Source organism: Indicator indicator, chromosome 5, assembly GCF_027791375.1.
Source record: "Indicator indicator isolate 239-I01 chromosome 5, UM_Iind_1.1, whole genome shotgun sequence".
Taxonomy (NCBI): Eukaryota; Metazoa; Chordata; class Aves; order Piciformes; family Indicatoridae; genus Indicator; species Indicator indicator.
The window spans coordinates 18592507-18614383 of NC_072014.1; the positions used below are offsets into that span (position 1 = coordinate 18592507).

The window sequence follows — 21877 nt, forward strand, 5'->3', positions numbered from 1 at the left end:
GAACTATGAGCTGATGGGAATAAATTACCTACAGTGTGCTGCAGGAATGAAGGAAAAAACCTACACATGTGGAAAGGTTACTGTACCAACTGCAGTCGCAAGTTTAAAGCAAAACTTCAATATACTCAATATATCTCTTGTAACAAAAAGGTAGAGTTTTAAATCAAAAGGTATGCTTTAAAAGAACCAAATTACCTGGGTTAATACAAAGGTGAACCGTTTTAAAGCTTAAAACTGATTCAGGAATAAAACACTGCCACTTCCAGTCCACTGCTTCCTTCCCCAGGGTTCCTACAGACCATGTGGTGGCATTAGACTCCACCATTGTGTATCCACATGGTCAGTTATCAGCCAACCAATTTAAAAAAAAAAAAAAAAAAAAGACTAGCACAGGAAGAGGTAGGAAGGTGGAAAGAGCTAGCCTGCTGTCAGAGGATCCAACTAGATAACTTCACAGACCTTTTGGAATTACCCTAAAAAGCCTGACAAGATTATTACACTGGATTAATAGAGTACCCATATGGTTGGAAGAAGGCATCAGAGTCAAGATATGGTAAAAAAATTCCTTAAACTAGTCATTGAGTACCTAAATGAAACTGACTTTTAGATCAGTAATAAGGATTATTAGTATTAATACTAATATTAAAGCAAATACTAGTATTAAAGCAAGAAAACACGCATTTCGGTCAAGATTTGAAGCCAGAACCACATCACTTAAGAGAATCACAGTTTTCTCTTTTCTCCTGTCATTGTGAGTCATTATAAAATGTTAAACCTACAAACAGAATAATTAGAAAAAGTATTAGAACTATTTACCAGATCTTCAATGTTTCCATAGATGGTTTTTTTCATGCCTGATGCTCGTGTTGCTACCCATCCTCCTAGTGAACTGAACTCCATGGAGTCTGGTTCATGGCCTGTACAGAAGCCACTTTCAGCAAGCTAAAGAAAGGGGAAAAATTCATTCCACAGTGCCCACGTTTGCTTAGTACTCCAAAGATCAGTATTCAAAGTTTTCTTTTTCAAAAAATAAGTATTCTGACCACACATCCATTTATTCAGGAACAAATTTTGTCTTTGATATATAAATGAAATGCAATTTGGTTCTGCTTCTACTGCTGCATATCACATTAGGGTAGAAAGAGAAAGAGACCATGTGCCTTGTTTATAGTCACCATTTGTGCAAGGTTGGCAGATACTTTTTTACAATTTTTTTTCTATAGGTTATTTGAATTAACACTTTTGAGGTCTTAGTTTCCAAAGATGAGGGAGGAATATTACAGGCTACTGTTTATTAAAAACACAACATCAAATACTATTCTATCTTCATTATCCCTTTGTCACCTTTAGTCCTTATCAGTTATTATTCCACATTCTGAACTGACAAAAACAAATTACTTGAGGCTTCTTTAGAGCCTACTAATATCATTCTGCAGAAAATACTGTCTTAACCATACTAGTCACTAGCTTAGACAGACAAATGTGCCATGTATACACTGATTCTGAACACCTCATTACACCACTTACATGCTAACTATTGCCAGATAGGAGGTCTTCCAAATCTAATGTTTTAGAATTTGGTTCTTGATTTTAGTTACTGCTATGAGGTTCATGACATGGTGTACCAACTAACTTCAGCATCAAAAAAAACCAAGTACCACAGTAAGAAACACCAAACCTCAGAGGCACTGTAACATAATTCCTAGAGAATTGCTGGTAGTCTCTTAAAGCAATACAATCTAGGTTAGCCTCCAGCCCAAAGCTTACTTAATACTAGCAAGCTGCAAACCAAACTAAACTTTTCAGTTTCCTTTGCACAGTCCAAACGCATTCAACTTCAGTGGAAGTCTGCATTCACATTAACTGTAATATTAAAACATAGTTATGGTCAAAATAAGCACAACTTTGAGTCCTAGCCTTAAGCACATTCCATTTGCAGATAATACTGGAATTCTAGTGTCTGTAATAATAGCTTTTAAAATATACATAAGCATGCTTTAAATAGATGATCTGAATTTGTGTTCTTCAGACACTGAAGAAATTGCACAGAAGTCCTCACACACTCTGAGTCACTCCAGATTAAAACCTCTGTACAAATATTAGTTTTATTCAATACTGAAGAAATTAAGCAGTAGTTTCTTCATAGGCAAAAACCTAATTGAATAACTTTTTTTGATCAAAAGTATTCAAAAAGAATAACTGCAACAGCAGTATTTCAGCTTGTAAGAGCCATAAGCAGCAAGGGAATATTGTTCCTTAAATAGTAGTGGTATTTAAAGGACAAAGTTGTAAAATATCACACTACTATCTTGGAAAAACGTCGTTTAAATGCAGAGAGTGTTCTCTTTGAATTTTAATTCCAAGCTTGAAAGAAACAGAAGTGGAAAAGTTAACATATCAAATGATAAAAGGGAACATAAGAGGCAAGAAAGACTATCTTTTTCATCATTAACAGGTCTGTAAACCATGTATGGCAAGTTTTCTTCTAAAAAGTGGTCAAATCTCTGCATATTTAGGCACACACTAAGAAAAGTTGAGACAACATTTAGCTATTAAACAAATCTCAAGACCAAGAATTTTTTTTCTAAATAAGCAGAACTGCACATCATGAAACTAAGTAACAAACATCCATAACTTGCTTGATTATAGAAGAGTGCTGAGAAAGATCCTGAGAAGCATGCTGCAGATAATCTGATAAACGGCAATTAAAAGCCACTTATAAAATTCAGTCTTTCACTGAACTCGTTTTAGGCAATTATCCATCCTTTCTACTACTGTCCTGTAGCTGGCCTCAAGAAACTGCAACATACCTACTAACCTTTGAGGAACTACATTTAGCCAAAATGAACTAAAACAGGCATTACAAAATGGCAACCTGAACTTTTCCTGGTAATTGGTACTAACTGTCTTATGTTGCAACCACAAGGGTGCATCTAAGCTCCAAAGCAGAAAGCATAGCATTACATCCTATGAACTGTCATCTTAGAGTAATTACATTTTGTGGCTGCAGCTGAAAAGACAAAAAAAATAAAATACAAAAAACCCCACCAATGTAAACTAATCAAATATAGCATTCAATGCAATATACTTCATAAGCACATAATGCTTAACGCGCCAGTCTGCATGAAAATACAAGAATCAAGATAGAATTCAATGATTTAGACAAGACATGAGGAACAGCTAAGAAAAACATGGAGAAATACTAGATGCTTGGCAAGTTAAAAATACCTGTTTTTCCAGATCTTGTCCGACAATGCCAGCTTCCACACAAGCTGTTAAGTTTTTCTCATCTATCCAGAGAATCCGATTCTGTTGAAAAGCCAATTAAAGCTAAAAATCAGTGTTAAAGATTTTATTTTCTTCCCTAATGCTGTAGGATCAACATGCTTGGTCATGCAGTTTACTATCCATACACCACCAGTAATTACAGCAGTGGAACCTGAGTCCCTTCACTCCCTCCAACAGCTACACAACAGGTTATAATTAATGACATCACCACTATAAAGGAGTAACATATTTATTAGTTAAGTTATACCAGGAATGTTTACAGAAAGAATGCAGAAAGGCCATGAAGAATTAAGTCAAAGCTCTTGCGTAAGTTAAACAATACGGTGATTTTCACGACAGGATTGAAGGTTCCTGAATCTGAATATCTGGACATGAAGTATACACCAAAAAAAGTATTCTTAAACATACTCCACAGTTCAACAGACCACATTCAGTTATTTCAGTTCAGTTCTTGGATTTTGACATAGTAAGCTAGAAGCAAGATATACTGCAGAATGTCAGAGTATATACATCTTTATAAATTTAAGATGCTTTAGAGTACTATATAATTTTATGTGATGAGACACTCACTGTCTCATCAATATATTTTACCAAATAGAAAAAGCAGTAACTGCTACAGGTTCCGTGGTGCACTAGAGATGATTGTCAAACGATGACAATCCACATGAAAGAGAAACTTCAGTAGCAGTTTGGTTTTGCTTATAGTAAGGGCATCACAGAAGCATCAGTTTCCACTCTTTGTTCTTAAGTACACTCCTGATGTACATCCATACATTAATCACAAAATCATAGGAGAACATCTCTACCTTCCCCTTGCCTTGATTTTTCAAATGACAGAAATGTGGATATCTTGTACTCCAACTTAAAACTATGCTTTAAAGCAACTATCTCCCCTCAACATCATCAATTGCTCAAAGCCAGCTATTTCACCTTCTTTCAGACACTTTCAGTTTCAACTTAAACTGCTTATCTGATCTAAGAGGTAAATCAGGTTTTGTGCAATATAGGCCCTACATATAAAGATGTTAATTTAATATCTGTTAAAATAGTAAAACTTACCCAATCATCTTAACTGCTCTGAGAAACCCAGGTTTAAACCCTGACAATGCTTTTCACCTTAATTTCCTTATTTTCACTTTTCATTAATGATTACAAGAGTTGTCTGGCAGAGTCATTCAAGACACAAGTGTTTTATTTTCTGACTTAGTATATACTTACAAATCTAGCTAATACAAAAGCATAATAAGAGTTAAGGCTAATCCTTTCCCATCCCCAAACCAGACTGAAGTCAAGGCTGTGGGCTATGACTCAATGACTTCAAAGGAAGGCCTGAATCAATATTGTACACTACGGTTCTCACTCTGTACAGACACCCAAAGGGTTTCCTTTGACTACAGCCTTTGCAAAAAAAAAAAAAAAAAAAAAAAAAAGACCACTTTGTATCCAGACACTCAGAAAAACAAGTTTAACCAAAGTACCCCTAAGTAGAGAAAACAGTCTTAGGTCTTACCTTATAGGCAAAAGGAGTTAATAAGCTCAGCAAGTGCTCAGAGGCAGTAGAGCCTTGCAAAGATACAGATTTCAAGCATCTCATTACTACATAGTCATAAAATTGTCATTTCAAAAGCATAAAGCTCCTTGATAATGGAGTGCTAAATTTTACAGAATGTCATTGCCATAAACTGATGAACTTCATATTCTCAGGATGCTATCTGCACAAAAATCTAGGGTTTTTTTTAAAGTGACCTCATATCTATAAATCAACTTGTAGGATTAATTTTAATAAACCTTTATGTATTTTTAAGTCTGCAAAAACTAGTGTAGCTTGCAAATATAAGTAACATCCACCTAGCCTTTCATTTAACCTCATCACAAGTTCCAGTATAGAAGAACAGTGGCTTCCTCTGATTTTCACTTAAAGCTTAACAGTGACTTTTTCTCTCATTTAATATATATGTCAAACAAAGCAGTACAGGGCTAACATCCACAAAATATCACTTAAACTAAAGGAGTACAAACTTAATCACGCATGGTATGGATCAGTATTTCCATTCCTACTTCATTCTTACAAAGAAATACTGTTCTCTAGTGAGCAGCATTCTAAGTTTACCCATAGGGTACTTCAATAGAATCACAGAATTGTTTCGGTTGGAAAAGACCTCTAAGACCATGGAGTCCAACTATCTACAGATGTCTATACATTTATTTTTTTTTAACACCTCCAGGGATGATGAATCCACCATCTCCCTGGGCAGCCTCTTCCAATGCCCGACCACTACTTCAGTAAAGAAATTTTTCCTAACGCCCAATCTAAACCTTCCCAGCATAATTTGAGGCCATTTCCTCTCATTCTATCACTTGATACTAGGGAGAAGAGACTGACCCCGACCTCACTATAACCTCCTTTCAGGTATTTGTAGAGAGCAGCAAGGTCTACCCTCAGCCTCCTCTTCCTGAGACTAAAGAATCCCAGTTCCCTCAGCCACTCCTCATAAGACTTGCTCTCCAGGCCCTTCACCAGCTTTGTTGCCCTCCTCCAGACATGCTCCAGCATCTCAGTGTTTTTCTTGTAATGAGGAGCCTGAAATGAATGCAGTATTCATGCTGCAGCCTCACCAGTACTAACTATAGTAAAAATTAAAATCAAAAGACATACCATTTGTGATGTATCCAGTGAGACAATGGTTCTTTTTTCTTCTTCAGGACATTCAAGGGCACTAGAGACGCTTGTCCCTCCTGCATAGATGGGAGTGACACTGTGATCATAAAATTCTCAGGTAGTTTTTCTTTACATGGCATACCTCTCTCCCTTCTTTCTAAGATTGAATTTAATAATCATGCAAGTTAACTGTTTGAGGCTAGTGATTAGCCTTTTAAGGCTGTCCCTTCTTCTAAACTGGGTTTCACAAAATCAAGTCAGAACTAGAGCTGACAATGCTTTAACAGTGATCAATAAGAAACCATGAAATTCTGTGACCATCTCAGCTGTTTAAGTCCAGAATAGTTTTAAAACTATGAATGACAAGAAAAAAACAAAGCCATCCAAGAAACTGTGATAGCTATGGTTACTCTACACTTTGAGATCACTATGGAAGCCACTACGCTTCTAGCTAGAAAGTTGGCTTGAGTCTATCTTATACAGAAATGCAATACTTATCCAAAGCAAGAAATAAACTGAAATAAAACAAACAAAAAAACCCCAACAAACAAACAAACAACAAAAAGGGATAAAAAAAATGTCAAACTTCCCTGGAGTTGACTACTGTACCTTTGTAAGATGTCACAGAACAGCCTTAAAGAAGCCTTTGGCTTCTCAAAGGCCACAAAAGCCATAGGAAAAGAGAGACTAGGATGTTAGAGATCCACAAGCTACCAGAAGAACAACCAATGGACATTACAGAGACAGCACCAACTAATAGTACTCTAACAGCAGTAAAATCTATCACCTTTATTTCCAATGACAAGCTGGCATTTTCCTTAATACCAACCCCTACAGTACTAACTACAAAAGCTAACCACAGTTCAGTTTGAAGAAACTTGGAAATGATCTGAAGATCTTTCTGTATCCTAGTCAGTAAATAAGAAATAATCAAATTGTTGCTTTCAGCTACATCTATTTGCTAGTACCAGAGGCAACATGTCTTCCAACTCTCCAGATGTATCTGCCAAGGGTGACCATGCTCTAAGGATAAACTAGCTCTTAGTTCGGTATTGTCTTCAAGTGACATGCTCATCTTCTCAAATTCTAAATATATTAAGGGGCTCTAATCTTCAAGTATAAGCAAGTCCCAAAGTAAAACACACAAATTTATCCAGAATTAAGAGTACTTGACAAAAAACTTCTCTCAAAAGCTCATGAAAGGTTACATCCTATATTCTCTGAGCTCTAATTCAAAACGAAGTAGCTTACCAACCTACTTCAAACAGGCTTATAGGAAAAAAGTATCTATGATTAAGCACCTGAAAGGCCCTTAGAAACTCTTTAGGCTGAGAAAGACACCATTATACAGGCCTTTACCTGCACTCTGTATCTGGAACATTTCCTGAAAATATCTTGCCCCAGGAGAATCTACTCTAACTTTCAAACTGAACAATGTCTAAAAGGAAATCAGAACTATGGTTAATGATTTTGCAGTGCAGTGTCTGACCTATGACCTTCAACAATACTACAAAACAACCACCTAATTCATGTATGTTTTTGGGGAACAGAGCACAAACAATATATCCACAAACATGGCATCTCTAACAGATATTTGAATTTCTTGAGCCATTTCCTAGAAGGCTTCCAAGGAAAATTTCAGCTTCCTATTGAATATGCAAGAGGAGTAATTACATGTTAAATACTTTTAATGACTTTCACTAAATTAAATATAGCAGCTTTTAATATTGTAAGATCATAAAAAATACTCAGACAACATTTAAAATACTACTGACAAAAACTACTATTGAATTATTGGTACTATATATTACTAAGATCTCACACTTAAACTGAATTAAAGTAGAATATATTTTCATTAGTAAAGTTAAACAGATCTGAAAATTTGTAACACTTACCACCAAATGGTATTATGCAGACATTGTGTTTGCAGGCTAATTCCACAATCTTAACTACGTCTTCATGGCACACTAAAAGAATCCAAACAGGATTTATGCTTAGTACTGCTATTTAGGCTATTAGACCGCAGTCTCATTAAGTAGCAGCTCCTTTTCTGATACCAGCAAGGAAGACATTTCAAAGAGTTAGGCACTAAACAAGAGCTGGGCTCAGAAAAATCAGAATTCTAAAGTTTAGATCTGAAACAATTCTACATTGAAAGAACCAACTACAGCCCTAGTCTCTTGCACTACTCATGTATTGAGATACCTGCAAATTCTCAGGGCAAGATGGGCTATCCAAATTAATTCAGGTAACTTGGAGAACAAATCAAGTTCAAAGCTTGTATTGAAAACAGGCTGTCAAATTTGTTTTAAGTAGTACATCTCTTCTGAGACCTGAACAACATTTTCTTTCTTCCTGGCTGACATTCAGTTTCAAAAGTAGAGTTGCTAGTGAAATTCACTTTTTCAGAATGCATTCTGTATCCGGTCAGAGGGAAGCAGAAATGCTTGTGCACAGGCAAGGAAAAGGGTCAAAACCAGAGATCAAATACAGTGCGTACATGAGTTCGTGCAAACAGCAGAGAATTAGCAGGACTGAATAAACAGGCTTACAAACTGACTATTTTGCTCTTGCCATACAGAGCAGTTTTAAACAAAGGTAATCCATCATTTTATTTCAGTTGCTTTTAGGGCTGCACAAGATAATGCTGTGGCAAGTGCTGTTGATAGTCACCAGTGCTGTATTGGCAGTACCTCTCCTCAAGTAATGAGATGCATCATATAGTGTCTCTTTATGCCTCCCATATGTGATTTTTTTCCCCTAAATAAAGGAAGCAAAACTGAGCTAAGACAAAATTCTTATCAGAAATTTTGGGGTTTCTAATGCAGTGCATCTATCAAAGTATCAGAAAGTTATAAAAGTCGAGGAAACAGTTGGGTTTACACAGCTGAACAGAAACTGACAGCTACTCAAATCAAATGACTTTGTGATTAGCTATGGAAGAATGGCCACATGAAAGTAGTTCCTAGTGACCAGAAAAATATCACTCAAGTGGAAAATTCACACAAGTGTGCAAATAAAGTCATACCAGCTTAAGTACTTGTAGCCCTCTACTATATAGAAACAAGCGTATTTTCTGCTACATATTACCTGTGACAGCATTAATCAGTATCTTTTTAAAGTGGGCCTAGCCTGTGTTCAGATTGCACTGCTCTTTCTTGAAGTCAATGATTCTTTGTAAAGTGTTCTGATAGTAATGACAGGTGTTCTGCTTTTTTAAAGTACAGCATGTCTCAAAAGTAAGTTCTTTAACACAAATATTTCACCACCCTTCTACCATTTGGTACTGTATCAAAAACCAGGACTTGTACTCCTTTTTAGACAGTTTTTTGTGAACATACATGTTTAAATTACACTGTGGTTAAGTAATGAATATAGCTGTCAACAGAAACTTCAGCTATACTTAAGAAACTTGACTTCCCCATGAAGTGATAAGATTTCACAGGCACAACCTGTAATGCAGATGTTAAATAAGCATGATTTCTATTCATGAGAAAGCTCCTCCAGTTTCTGTAAAGATGACTAAAGTCAGTGAACCAAGAGATGGCTTTCCCATGACAAGAAAGCAGGAGTTTAGTGAACAATGGCCTCCCAGATCAGCGAGGAGAACCAGACAAGGAAAGCTTACCAGGCCATACAACTATATCAGGAATTCTCTTAAACATTCCTTCCCTGAGTACAAATATCTCATGTAGGCAGTGACCTGAAACACAAACAAAAAGTTAATTTCAAACAAGAAAGCATCAAAAAAAAGCACAGTTACACAATTGAAGTACTCTTACCATGAGCTCTGAATACCCTATCTTCTGCATCCTGTGAATATGCGATCCTAGTAGCTCTGAGATCTTGAAGAAATTGTTCATTTACGATGGATGGAGGTACATCATTAATATTTAAGGATGCCTACAATACAAGAAAAAAAGGTAGGTTCACTTCTACAGTATTTCTGTACAACAGAAATAAGAACAGGTAAACACCGATACCTAAACAACAACTATTCTAGATTAGAAATACCAAAGTTCTCTTGCTCATTTTCAATCCTACCTGGTACTCAGTGACTAGACAGACACAGCAGTCTTTTATTGCAGAAGGTCTTGTATTAAATAGATCTTTACTTAGATATAAAGCTTGTCTTAGGACTAAACTAACAAGTTGAAACATTTTTGCCAACACGTGTCTTAAGATGAAGAGTTTAAAGGGTAACACCAGTTACTAAGTCAACCACAAGGAAAACAGATCAAGTCTCCTGCTAGTTGTGCATCTATTTTTACATTTTAAACTCTCTATAGATTTCCATAAATAACTACTTCATGTAAGTTCAAATTGAATACCAAGTGTTTGAAGATCTTTGTTCTGTCTTAATAAGAAAAAAAAACTTAAAGCTGTTTCAAGTAATTTTTTTATCTTTTCCACAAGTATTTTAATCTTGCAGTTTTCATCATCAAGATTGAAAAGTTAGCATTCATTTACAAAAATTTTCTTTTACAATGTCAAGTAAAAATATACTTTTACTTATTCTTGTGGAACTGAAAGATTTTAAGATTTGTGTACTGAAAGGCTGGACCAGAAGCCTATGTGAACTACGTCTGAACTGCTGCCTGTGGTAATTCTAGTCTGAAAAAGGAAAATCATCGTTAGGCCTTGAGAATTACAGAAGCAGGTATAGTTACTGCTGTTAACTGTAATGGAAAAGTTGCAGGCAACAGAGAACCTTGCAGTCTTATGCAATAAACGTAGGAAGAATGAGACAGACAAACGGACCAAGAGATCGTTCTCCTACTGCTACTCCTATACCCAAGTTTCTTTATGCTCTGCTGATAGTAGAAGGTGAAAAAAGAATATAGCATTACAACCTGAAATATAAACTAGGAACAGAGACATGAAAACAGGGGACCTGCAGTAGAGGTTAATAGCTATGACTCCAAAGAGTCCTATTCTGTTTCAAGGTAGTCAGCCTATTTTTAGATCATATCAAGAACATCAGAACAAGAATGGCACAATATAGAAATAAAGCACTCAACACTGCTGGTAGAAATCCTGAAGAGCTGGTTTGCAAGAGATGCCATGGAATCTAAATACTACTCAAGAACCTGCTCTTATCCTCATACTATGCTTCATTCTATATTTCCTCCACATATAGAAAGGAAACAACAGCCCTCACAACCTCTAGTGACAGCTACCAATCCTGGTCAAAGAAAACACTTCAGGATTAATTTTTTCAAAACATATTGGCAGATGGAGATTCTGTAAGTCACAGCAGATAAAAGAATGTCTTGATTAACAGGAGACCGAAGTTTTCAGCCCCTACAAGATCACCAGCCGTAGAGGGTAAAACTATTTTCCACAGCAGGATTGCTACAGTCACTGCGTAAATACAGCCTGCTTCCAACACTACTTTAAGACGCCGTATCTAGTGAAGAACCTGCAGCCTCAAAGGAACAATTTTAGAAGGCAATCAGCTCTCCTGAATCTTAACAGGATTAATCTTTTTTAAAAACACAATATATAGATGCTTTGCAAAACCCTGAACATTCCAAACAGAGCGTCTTTCTGAAAACATTCAGTTTGATCTTGAGTATTCTGGTAACCAATTTTCATCACCCAGATATGTTAATAAAAACCCCATCTGTCAAATACAAACTTTGACGCTGAAAATACAGCATCATTTAACTTCACTGTCTCTTCTTTGTTATCATGAACAAGATCAACATTGCATAAACAATTCCCTTTAAGATAAGTTTCTACAATCTTCAAAAGCAACCTACAAACAGGAAAAAAAAACCTCCCTGTATGGGAAAATTTCATCCCAATAAAAGTCCTACCAATTAATTTGGAACCACAAGTCATGCTAAGTCATTGAAGGTTTCATGTAGTAGTTCTACATCAAATATGCTTTTCAAAAACTCTTGAGATATTTAACACACTATATTTAAACCAAGTATGTGCAATGTGACCTTCAGGACAACAGCTGAATCATTGTTAACAGTGTGGTCTTGATTATCAAGACTAATGTTTGAAGAATTGGTTCAGCTCTTTACTTACTCTAGAGGTAGTTTTGTGCTCCAGACTTGCTCCAAAGGTTTTTTCTATCCATTCCTTAAAAGTTGGTAATACCATACCACCTAATCTGTACCTGAAAAGTCAATATTACATAGGGTCATTTTAAATTAAAAATGTCAGATACACGTCTTTTGATTCTACGTATGCACAAAAGCTTTAAATTAAATTATTTACCTACAAGCCTGCACAGATTCTGCACATTTTAGTTTTCATTCAACTGCACATTTCGTTGTATTTACAACTGTTTTGTTCTTCACAAAATCAAATAAATTTTTGACATCTTAGGTATTACTTCACAATCTTTCAGAATTGTGGCATAAGGCTTTTCAAATATCCCACACCCTCCCCCATCTTTACTTTTAAGAAAGGTCTCTCCCTTTTACTGGAGAAAGCAATGTCACAGTTCACATGCCAGTTACAGGTAGAAGACGTGCATATGGACATGTTGCAGTGTAAACAGCGGCCGCAGATAAACAAACCCAGATCAGTACACCCCCCATCTTTTTAGAAAAACAGAGTTAAAGGTTCCCATCTCATCAGAATCCATCAAGCTACATGAAATTATTTCTACCACAAATGTTTTGGCAAAAGCTTAGCCATGTGACAATGAAGACCTAGAGATAAGGGACAAAGCATCTGTCTGAGATTATGTGTAGCACACAGGAAAACAAGTGAAGCTGGGGACACACTTGAACTACTGCTGTTAATTCTATACATGTATGTTTACGTATGCACAAGAATTCTGCAAGGAGAAGAGAAAAAAGACCTTTCTTTGGTATTAAGAGCTATCAGCAGCAGGGAATTGTGGCAGTTTAGGCTGGGTGCCCCCTGCCACTGCTACATGAGATACACCTCTGGTGTCCTGGGTGCTCACCCAATAGGGGTGGACACAGGAAACGACGTATTTCTACCCATAAATCCTGCGCCCTATAAGGCCATCTGCAGAGTCATTCTCTTCCTCTTTCTTCCCTCTCTGCTCCCCTGGGAGATGTCCTCTCTTATCGGGTAATGCCGGGGGAGTATCCTCAAGGCCTCTTAGGCCTGTCTAGGCCTAATGCCAGGAGGAGAATGGAGGGGGGGGTAGTCTCAGACCTGGCCAGCCTGAGACTTGCCCAGCAGCGGGAGGGGGAAGAAAGCCCTGGGGGGTTTGGGTTTACCCTGAGGTGGGAAGAAGGGAAGGATTGGGAAGCCTTTGGGAATTCTGTGAGGGGTTCTGTACGCTTTGGGATACTCTTTATCACTATGCTTTGTAGTTTGTAGTTCTCTGTAGCTTCACCAATCGCTTTTCCATTTAAACTTTCCATCACTCTCCAATCCGTTTGTGTGAGTCTCATTCTTTTGTCCCTTTCGGGGCAAGAGACTATCTGTCTGGCCCCAAACCAGCACAGGAATTCTTACTACACTTTGAACCTGGGTCACTGTATGAGGCCTAATGGCTCTTCCTTTTAAGACTATTCAATCACTATTAATCCAATTACGACAGTCCTTCACAGTTGTTGCAATCAAGCTTACAAGTAAGTCACCTGTTGCACAGACAGATTAATTTATTGTTTCCTCATCTCAACTACCTCCCAGTTTTACTATTGCATAAAAACTCCACTCTGCTTCTATAGATATAAGGCTGCAAGCATCTCAACTCAAACTAGACTCTCAAGCTTGAAAGACAGCATTCAGTCATTCCTCCTGCATCAGCTGTTAAGTGTTTCATCATATCCATACTAAACAGTTAAGGGAATTCTGTGAAAAGGAAAGCACTGTAAGCAATGGAAGTTTAATGCATTTGCAGCAGGGGTTTGCCACAAAGGTATGGAGGCACTCAGTCAGGTTTGTGTGTTTTCTTCTACGGAGAAAATTTTTGGCATTTCCAACCTATGATTGTAGCATGCTTGGAAGCAAGGTCGACCTTAATCACTTATTCAAAAAGACAAACTAAAAGGTGTCAGAAAACCAACAACTTTTAAGTCAAGACACACACAGAAGTCACAGCATGGAAGGAGTGAGTTTGCTGCATAGAATGTAACCTATGATTGCTCACAAAGCAAGCTTTGTATGTTGATGGCACAAAAGGCCCCTACAAAAGACCTCCACTCCCTACACACCCCGAAAAACAGACCAGCAAGCGTCATCTAACCCTGGTGAGATGGTAGAGTCTAGTGTCCATCCGATACACAAAAAGCATGGACTGTAGGGAAAGACAGCACGGTTTTCATAAAGAGTTATCCTGTTCCACTAACCATAGAGGTTCTATCAGGGTGTAAAACCAGAAAGTGAATAAAGGGGATACAATGAACATTAAATTCATCCTTCATACTTCCACAGGTGTTCACCCTAAAAGCTGTTTAAGAAAATAAATTGCTACAGTACTGAAAGGAGAGGTTCTTCCACAGGTTAAGTGTGATGGTTTTAAAGACTGTCTAATTTTTCCTCTCACAAAGTTCAAGCAGAGAAAGTGAAAGAATGTCAATAAATCACTACTGGGTGTAAGAAAGCAAAATAATGATTATTCTAAACACTTTCATAGAGGAGATAGAAACGTTTAGGAATCAGTAGAACGTCAGGCAGTCCACATCAGTCTCGCAGTCTTCCCTCAGTCTGTCTGCTTCTTCTCTCTTCTGGCTGAAGATAACATACACCCGCATACTGACCTTGACAAGCTAAGTTTAACAAACTTCTCTCTGCTTCTTGGCTCTCTTCACTCTCTTGCCTGCTCTGGGCAGGGGAAGGTCCATTGAGAAAGAAGCACAGCCCCTTCTGGGGGCCAGAGGGGCTTTGTTGTGTTTTTCTGCTGATTGTACATATTTGTAAATGTTGTGAATAGTGTATATTTGTACATATTCATTGCATTTCATCATAGATTGTAGTTTTGCCTGTAAATACAGCTTCATTTGCTTCCAGACTGAGCTAGCCTGGTTATTGTCAGTGTGGGAGGGGGGATTTCAGCTTTCACACTGTAACTTTAAGATAAGAAGCTAAAGTTAGGGTTTATCGATCACTGTCCAAGACAGTGATCAATGCAATTTGCTGCACAGATACGGGAATCAGTTTTACATAATGTCCTCATGAGCAATCTGGATTCATCACTGGAGTCACCAAGTAGGTGACTAAAGTTAAGCTCTTTTGGGGAGATAGACACTACACTTGTAGGTGCATTACTTACAGATATTTCAGAATGGTAGTCAGCACAGGAAAAATTATGGCATCTTCACTGACAACATGCAACAGCAGACAACAGTGCTATGGATTGACCAGGCAAGTAAAAGAAAGAAGACAGTTCATCTTTTTGCTGCTCTGTAGAACCTTGGTGTATCCACACCATGAGTGCTGCACAGTTTTTGTCCAAAGAGATGTAGTGGAGCTAGAGAGGGTTCAGAGAACAGGAACTGTAAAGACCAAGGAGTCTTACAGAGACCAAAAGGTCCAGGACTCCTCAACATGGAGAAAAAGCAGAAGACAGGATATGACTGAGGCTTTCATAACCAATAAAGAAGTACAATACGCTGAAGAGCTATCGTTCGCCTAATCCTGCAGCACAGCAAGGGACACTTGATTTGAGACAAAGTACTTTACACAACAGCAACCTGGAACTTGCTGCCATGAGACTCTGGAGAGGCAGACCACATGAGCAGACTTGAAAGCTATTAGACAGATTTATGAATAACAGATCTGTAAGTGGACATGAAAAGGACAAGGTATCTACAACATCTCTGCAGATGCTTGTTCTATTTTCATTTCAAACACTCCTTTTGTCACTGTGACAAACTACACTAGAGAAACTACACTGGTGTGGCCCAGGAGGGCATTTCTAACATTATGTATCAAAGAGAATGCAATTGGGGAAAAAAAATTCTATTCTCCAACAGCAGGTGGTACTTAGTCAAATAGCAGCCTCAAGGCTTTCTCCTGTTAAAAATTCCAAGTCCAGACCTTTACCTTTTTCCCTTTAAAACATGTTGTACAGATCTACTGTGCAGCATAACCTATCCTTGATAAACTAAAAATATTGGATGAAAAAATGAGTGACTGAGTGACAAAGTGACAAGAGTCAGAATTTTGGTAAAAGGAGACAGATCCCTAAATATTACACAATGAACTTAAGTGCCTAAGACAAGGCTTTGGATTTTTGTCTGGGCTTGGAAATTAAGAATTTAAGTGTTCAACATCCCAGTTAGGTTTTTTGAAACTAGTTTACACAAGATCAAGACCACAAAGGCATTTTTCTGATGGATAGTACTTTTTAAAAATATTTTTTTCTTTATTCTTACAAAAACTGTATTTTTTAAACCAGGGAAGAGACTGCAAAACTACTTCCCATTGAGGCAGGACAAAAACCCCAGTAACGTGTCAAGTGACACGCTTAAAACCCACTGGAAGAAAGTTAAAGAGATCCTCAAGTAGACTTAATTTTAACATAATTTTATATATATATATATATATTTTCAGGAATATATAAATTTGCTGTACAAAAGGCTAACAGGCAATAAATAAGAAGTGTTGCCCCTACATGTTAGCCTTACAGAACATACACCTGAAGAGCAGTTTTTATTTTTAAGCTCAGAGGATCAAGCAGCTCCATGCACAACAGTTGGAGAAACCTGTAACACAGACTGAAGGTTTAATAAAGCAAACTGTTGATGCTCAAGAGATTCTCAAAACTGTACTGACCTGCATATTACCTAAACATGGTGCAGATTCTCAGTCCAAACCCATTCTCCAAGGAAAGTTTATTGCACAGCATATATCGAGTCTGAGAAGACTCACATTAATTTGTCTAGTACTTTCAATAAACCTTCCAATAAACCAGTCTATTTTGCTACACATTAGTTTACTGTGTAGAGTTCAGTAAACCTCTTAAATACAGGACAGCCAATAACTCATTCTATGAAAGAAAGCAAGTTTTTTTGCCTTCTTTGGAAGAGTGTAGTTTTTAAATGCTCAAAAACCCCCAAACCTAAATATTAGGTTCATTAAATAAATCTTCAGCTTACCTTTTTCCTGTGAATTCTGCTTGGCCCTTCTTATTGAAGATGAATTTGGAGTCATTATATCCCCATCCATTCCACTTAAGAAGTTCTTGCCTTAAAGAAAGAGAAACACAGGTGAGAATGTTAGTATATTTTAAGTCCAAAATTATTTTCAGCTATATGACAGTCTGGATGAGGCCTTGAGCAACCTGATCTAGTGGAAGGTGTCCCTATCCATGGCAGGGGGTTGGAACTAGATGATTTTTAAGGTCCCTTTCAACCCAAACCATTTTACAAGTCTATGAATTTATATTAAAAATTACATACTAGGCTGAACCCTGATTTTTAGTTAATAAAAAGGCATCTTAAAGGAGTCTAAACACAGCTGATTCAGCTCACTCCAGCATGTACACAGAACATTACTGTTAGTCTTTGTATAATTTTATTTGTATAGTCTTTGCATTTTAAAAATGCCTTGCAATTGAGAAAAAGCACTGCCTCGAGTCAGTTGTAACTCCAGCATTACATACAAGATCACCGAGCGATGACTGATTTCCAAAGACCTTAATTATAAAGGCAATATTAACATAGCCTGCTGACATACTGTCAGTGTTGTAATTAGAGACTTGGGTTAATCCGAATTCTTTTTTCTTCAAACTGCCCATACACAAGGTTTTAGTTAATCAAATGGAAAACAGCCACAGATGTACTTCACTGCAGATGTTCAAATTAGATATGTCAACAAGCCTTTGACAAATCCAACACTTTAAGCAAACTTTGTATGCAGTTTCAGTACTCAGTAACTGACATAATTTTGTGAAATACCCAGTCTATGTTGTTCTTCCATACTGAAGAATTAATTTCAGTCAAAATTGAAGTGTTTGAGCAGACAGCCCACCAGATACAGAAGCTTCTCTGTTTGGCTGCCTCTGCCTCCTCCCTCAGACTTACCTTTACACTTGTCATGTTTACTCAAAACAGGGCAAAGACCCACTCATGTTTGATAGCACAGGAATGCCTTGCACTAATGACATTGACATAACAGATTATAAACAAGTGGGTTTAATGCATGTTATGCAGTTTTGCCTATTTCTATATGTATTCTATATAAATATATACAATATTTTTAATATACATATAAGTTCCAAAGACAAAGTCAAACACAGTATCGGCATCCCCAGATGAGAACAAGCTGACACGCAGAATCAGCCAACTTAAACAGCATTTAATCTGAATGTTCCCCTCAAGTCCCCATCATTGCACTCCTCCTGAAGGCAAGATTTCTCCCTCTGCTGACTAAATGTAGTATATCTATATACCTGATCTCTGTAGTTTTTCGAATCCTGTAAAGTCAGAATAGATTTGATACTAATCAATGAAAATTGAGGAAGAGTCAAGCAGCTTCCCCTGCTAATTTAGAGAGGTAAGGCCTCTTGCAAGGTAGTGCCACAATAAGTATACCAAATATGATGCATGAACCAGGCTAGAAAAACTAACTGCAAAGCTGGAGACAATTAGAGAGACTGAAATACAAAAGACCAGACTCTAAAGGACCTGGTGACATGAGATAATCTGATAAAGCACACGTTTGAAACTACCATTAGCCCTGATGTGAGTATAGATAGATACTTACCAAAAACATCCAATGTAGCTGCTATTAAAGCCCTGAACAAAGACTCAGATACAAGAAGATCCTCCTGCTAAGCTGACTGCATTCCCTGTTGTTTGTCCCTTCTAAAGGCCTGCTTTGCTCGGCTAGTGTTGAACTACCTGGTGCTTTCATCAGGCTTCAAAACCCAGAACAGAGGTTAAGGGTTTTAAGATTTTATTTTCAAGTTGGAGCTGTTTGTGAGCAAAATAAGTACACAAAGGTTTACTATTGGTTGACAACATAGATCATTACTGGTGTGATGAGAATAATGAAAATTGAACTGAAGTTTACATGTTTGTAGAAGGTTTTAAAACACCTCACCTATCTCATAATACAGCCCTGTATAATGAATAGTATATTTTGAGACAGGTTAGCACCACAATAAAAAGTTAAGAATTTTTATATTCTAAACTATACTGAGTAAGTCTGAGATTTCTGCCTGGAGACCAGAAGGTCTGATTTTGTAATGATCCATCTTACATTCATTCTTTCTTTTGTTCCACCATACCAGGACACTGTCAGTTTAAGAATTTGTTGTATCTTAAGGAAGATTAAGAGTTAATTGGTATAACCGTAAAGGAAAGTCGTCCAAAGGCTAAAGAGTCCCAGGGAGATGGGCAGTTCATCCCAGAATAATGTAATCTGTTACTGTATTCTGTTTCCTTGTATTCATCTATTAAAGGGAATGCACAGCCAGATATCTCTCTGTGTCTCAGAAGGAAAGTGGGAAACATCCACAGGAGATCTGCAAGCCTCTTTGACTACTGAGGCAGTATTTATATCATATTGATATAATTCAAAAGCTGTAGTACAACTTTTTGGAGGAGTGTTAGCTACTAATTGACATTATTCCAAAGAGGTACAAGTAGCTGTGCAAGATAGAGACCAAGGAAACATGCTCTTCTCCCCCTCTACCTTGGCTCTGTTGAGCAAGGGAAACACACTATCACACATGCCTGCTCTGCATTTCCAGTTGTAAGCTGGAAATACGAAAATTTAAACTTTGAGAGTGTAAAAAGCGTAAAACAATCAAAGACATAGTTTTTTTTTTTAACCACTAAGTTTTGTAACAACATTCCTCCTTGTTGTGGGTTTAAGGCACTAAGATGTCCTAAACCATAGAGAAGCATTTCAGGAGGACTAAACAGTCCAGAAGATACACACTGGAAAGTGTAATCTTTTGTTATTTTATTCCCATAAGCCCTGCATCTCTATAAAACCAAGCATTCCTGCTTATTCTGCCCTTTTTTCTCTCTCTCTTCTCCCAGCTGGACCTTATCTCTTGTTTGGTATTCAGGGGAGTAAGGCCTAGAGCAGCCTGGGCAGGGGCCTCGAGCTGGCAAGCCGAATTTCAGCTGCGTCACCAGGGTTTGGTAATGGGGGGCGGGAAGAGTAGGGCATTTGAGGCCTGAAGGTTTGGCCAAAGTGGGGGAAGTTTTCAAAAGGCTTTTTGGCTTAAAGAGGTTGTTGTAAGCCCAGGTGGAAAGACTGGGCTGAGACTGAATATGAATTTGGGTATTTTTGTAATTTCTGTGTATAGTTGTAAATAGCACTTCCATTTTACTTCCAACTCTTTCCAATCCTGTGTAAGAACATTTTCATTTTCATACTGCCCTTTTGTAGGATTTATACAGTCACCACTCCTTAGAAAACTATTTTCACATCCCAGCTCCAGAGCAGCACTCCCACTGCAATGCCCTATTTGCAGTGGAGAGAGGCAAAACAAGTCCCAACACATTCCAAACACAAACCCCACTTACCCCCTCCCTTTGGGGACAGGGTTTTGGCACAAAAGTAGACAAAGCAAAACGCCTGCAAATCCGTGCAAACATGAGCGTCCCCAGGCTTGTTTGGACATGTTGTCTCCTGAGATAAACAAATACGTGCATCTCACAGGTGCCTGGCCAGTTGCCATGCCCATGCAGTGCTGTGGACCATCACACACTCCAGCAGACATTTATTCTATAGGCTAAAGATTTATTTTTCTTTTTTTGCCACTGACCAACATTGTGCTCAGCAAATTATTAATAGAAGCTGAGGTGGTAAACAACTCACCGTGTTTACCCAAAAAACCTTGTTTACCCAGAAAGCACAAGAGCCTTGTCATGTAGGCAAAAAACTGCTCATATCCACAGCATTTCCATGCACCAAAAAACATTGTCTGCTGTAGACTTCGCAGGCGAAAGCTGCCAAACCATGGCAGCCCTGTACACACAGCAGCCAAAAGTGGCAGCTGAAGCTGCTGCTGCTCCACAAGCCAAAAGAGGCCACTGCAGCTTCCACAAGCCGAAAGAAAGCCATCTCTCCTAGCTGGCAAAGTTGCTGTGGCAGCTGCAGCCCATGAGCCAGGAAAAGCTGCCTCAGCACGCTCTGTAAAGCCCTCAGTGGCAACACTTTCCCTTGAGTGGAAAGCTCTCTTCGACAGCAATGTGCTCCAGAAAGCCAAGCTGCAAAATTCTACAGAAAGCTTCCTTCAGCAAAGCCTCCACGCAGTGGACACCATTTTTGCTTTGTTTAACTTGTACAACTGCACCATATTTTGGACTATAGTATTGCAGCCCCAGAAAGGCTCTGGAAGCTCAGGTCATGAGTAACTATTTTCTATAAAGTCTCTCCAAAGGTTCTGTGCCAGCCACTCCCTTTTAGTGGCTTAAGAGTTTACCTTGCAGGCAAACTGGCATTTGTCACGTATCTCTTTCCCAATTTAAATTGTAGTTTCTAAATTTCTGATTTTTGCTAAAATTGTTTATATGTATGTTTTGGGAAAACATCAACGACAACCAAATACCCAAATCTGTATATAAAATTGTAAGTAGTTTGGTGGGAGAATTTTTGGTTAATAAAATATTGTATTTCCACATGATTAAATACTAAACATTTGTAACACTGTTGTAGCAACTAGAGCTGCCTATCAGCTTAGCATCACATTTAACTTTGTCTGTCAAGAATGAGTCAAGCTGTAACTGAGCAATTGATGCAGCCTTCTACATTTTCCAAAGATTTTATTTCCAAAAAAATCTCAGTGTAGGACTTTTATTTCAGAAGAGTATAAAAGGCATAAAGAATTGTTGAGCATCTGCAGACATAAGCACGCATTAAAAGCTCCTTCCATGTGTTCCTGTACTCAAGGTACGCAATCCTGGCTCTGAGACCAATGGAACTACACATTGATCTGCAACTAATATGTACCACTATTGTACCTACTCAGATTTTTACAAATTATGTATGCTCTAATACTTCAATATTTTGTACCCTCTG

The 21877-nt window shown here is 37.8% G+C and overlaps 1 protein-coding gene across 1 annotated transcript in view; it reads right to left on the minus strand.

Moving 5' to 3' along the window:
• AGPS (alkylglycerone phosphate synthase) overlaps positions 1-21877 on the minus strand; it is a 55188-nt gene that overhangs the window by 25518 nt on the left and 7793 nt on the right. The window contains exons 2-9 of the mRNA XM_054380972.1: positions 16993-17082; positions 11990-12080; positions 9730-9850; positions 9576-9650; positions 7843-7914; positions 5945-6024; positions 3229-3309; positions 817-942 (exon numbers count right to left, since the gene is read on the minus strand). Coding sequence (XP_054236947.1) covers positions 817-942; positions 3229-3309; positions 5945-6024; positions 7843-7914; positions 9576-9650; positions 9730-9850; positions 11990-12080; positions 16993-17082 — 736 coding nt within the window. The remainder of the gene's footprint in view (positions 1-816; positions 943-3228; positions 3310-5944; positions 6025-7842; positions 7915-9575; positions 9651-9729; positions 9851-11989; positions 12081-16992; positions 17083-21877) is intronic.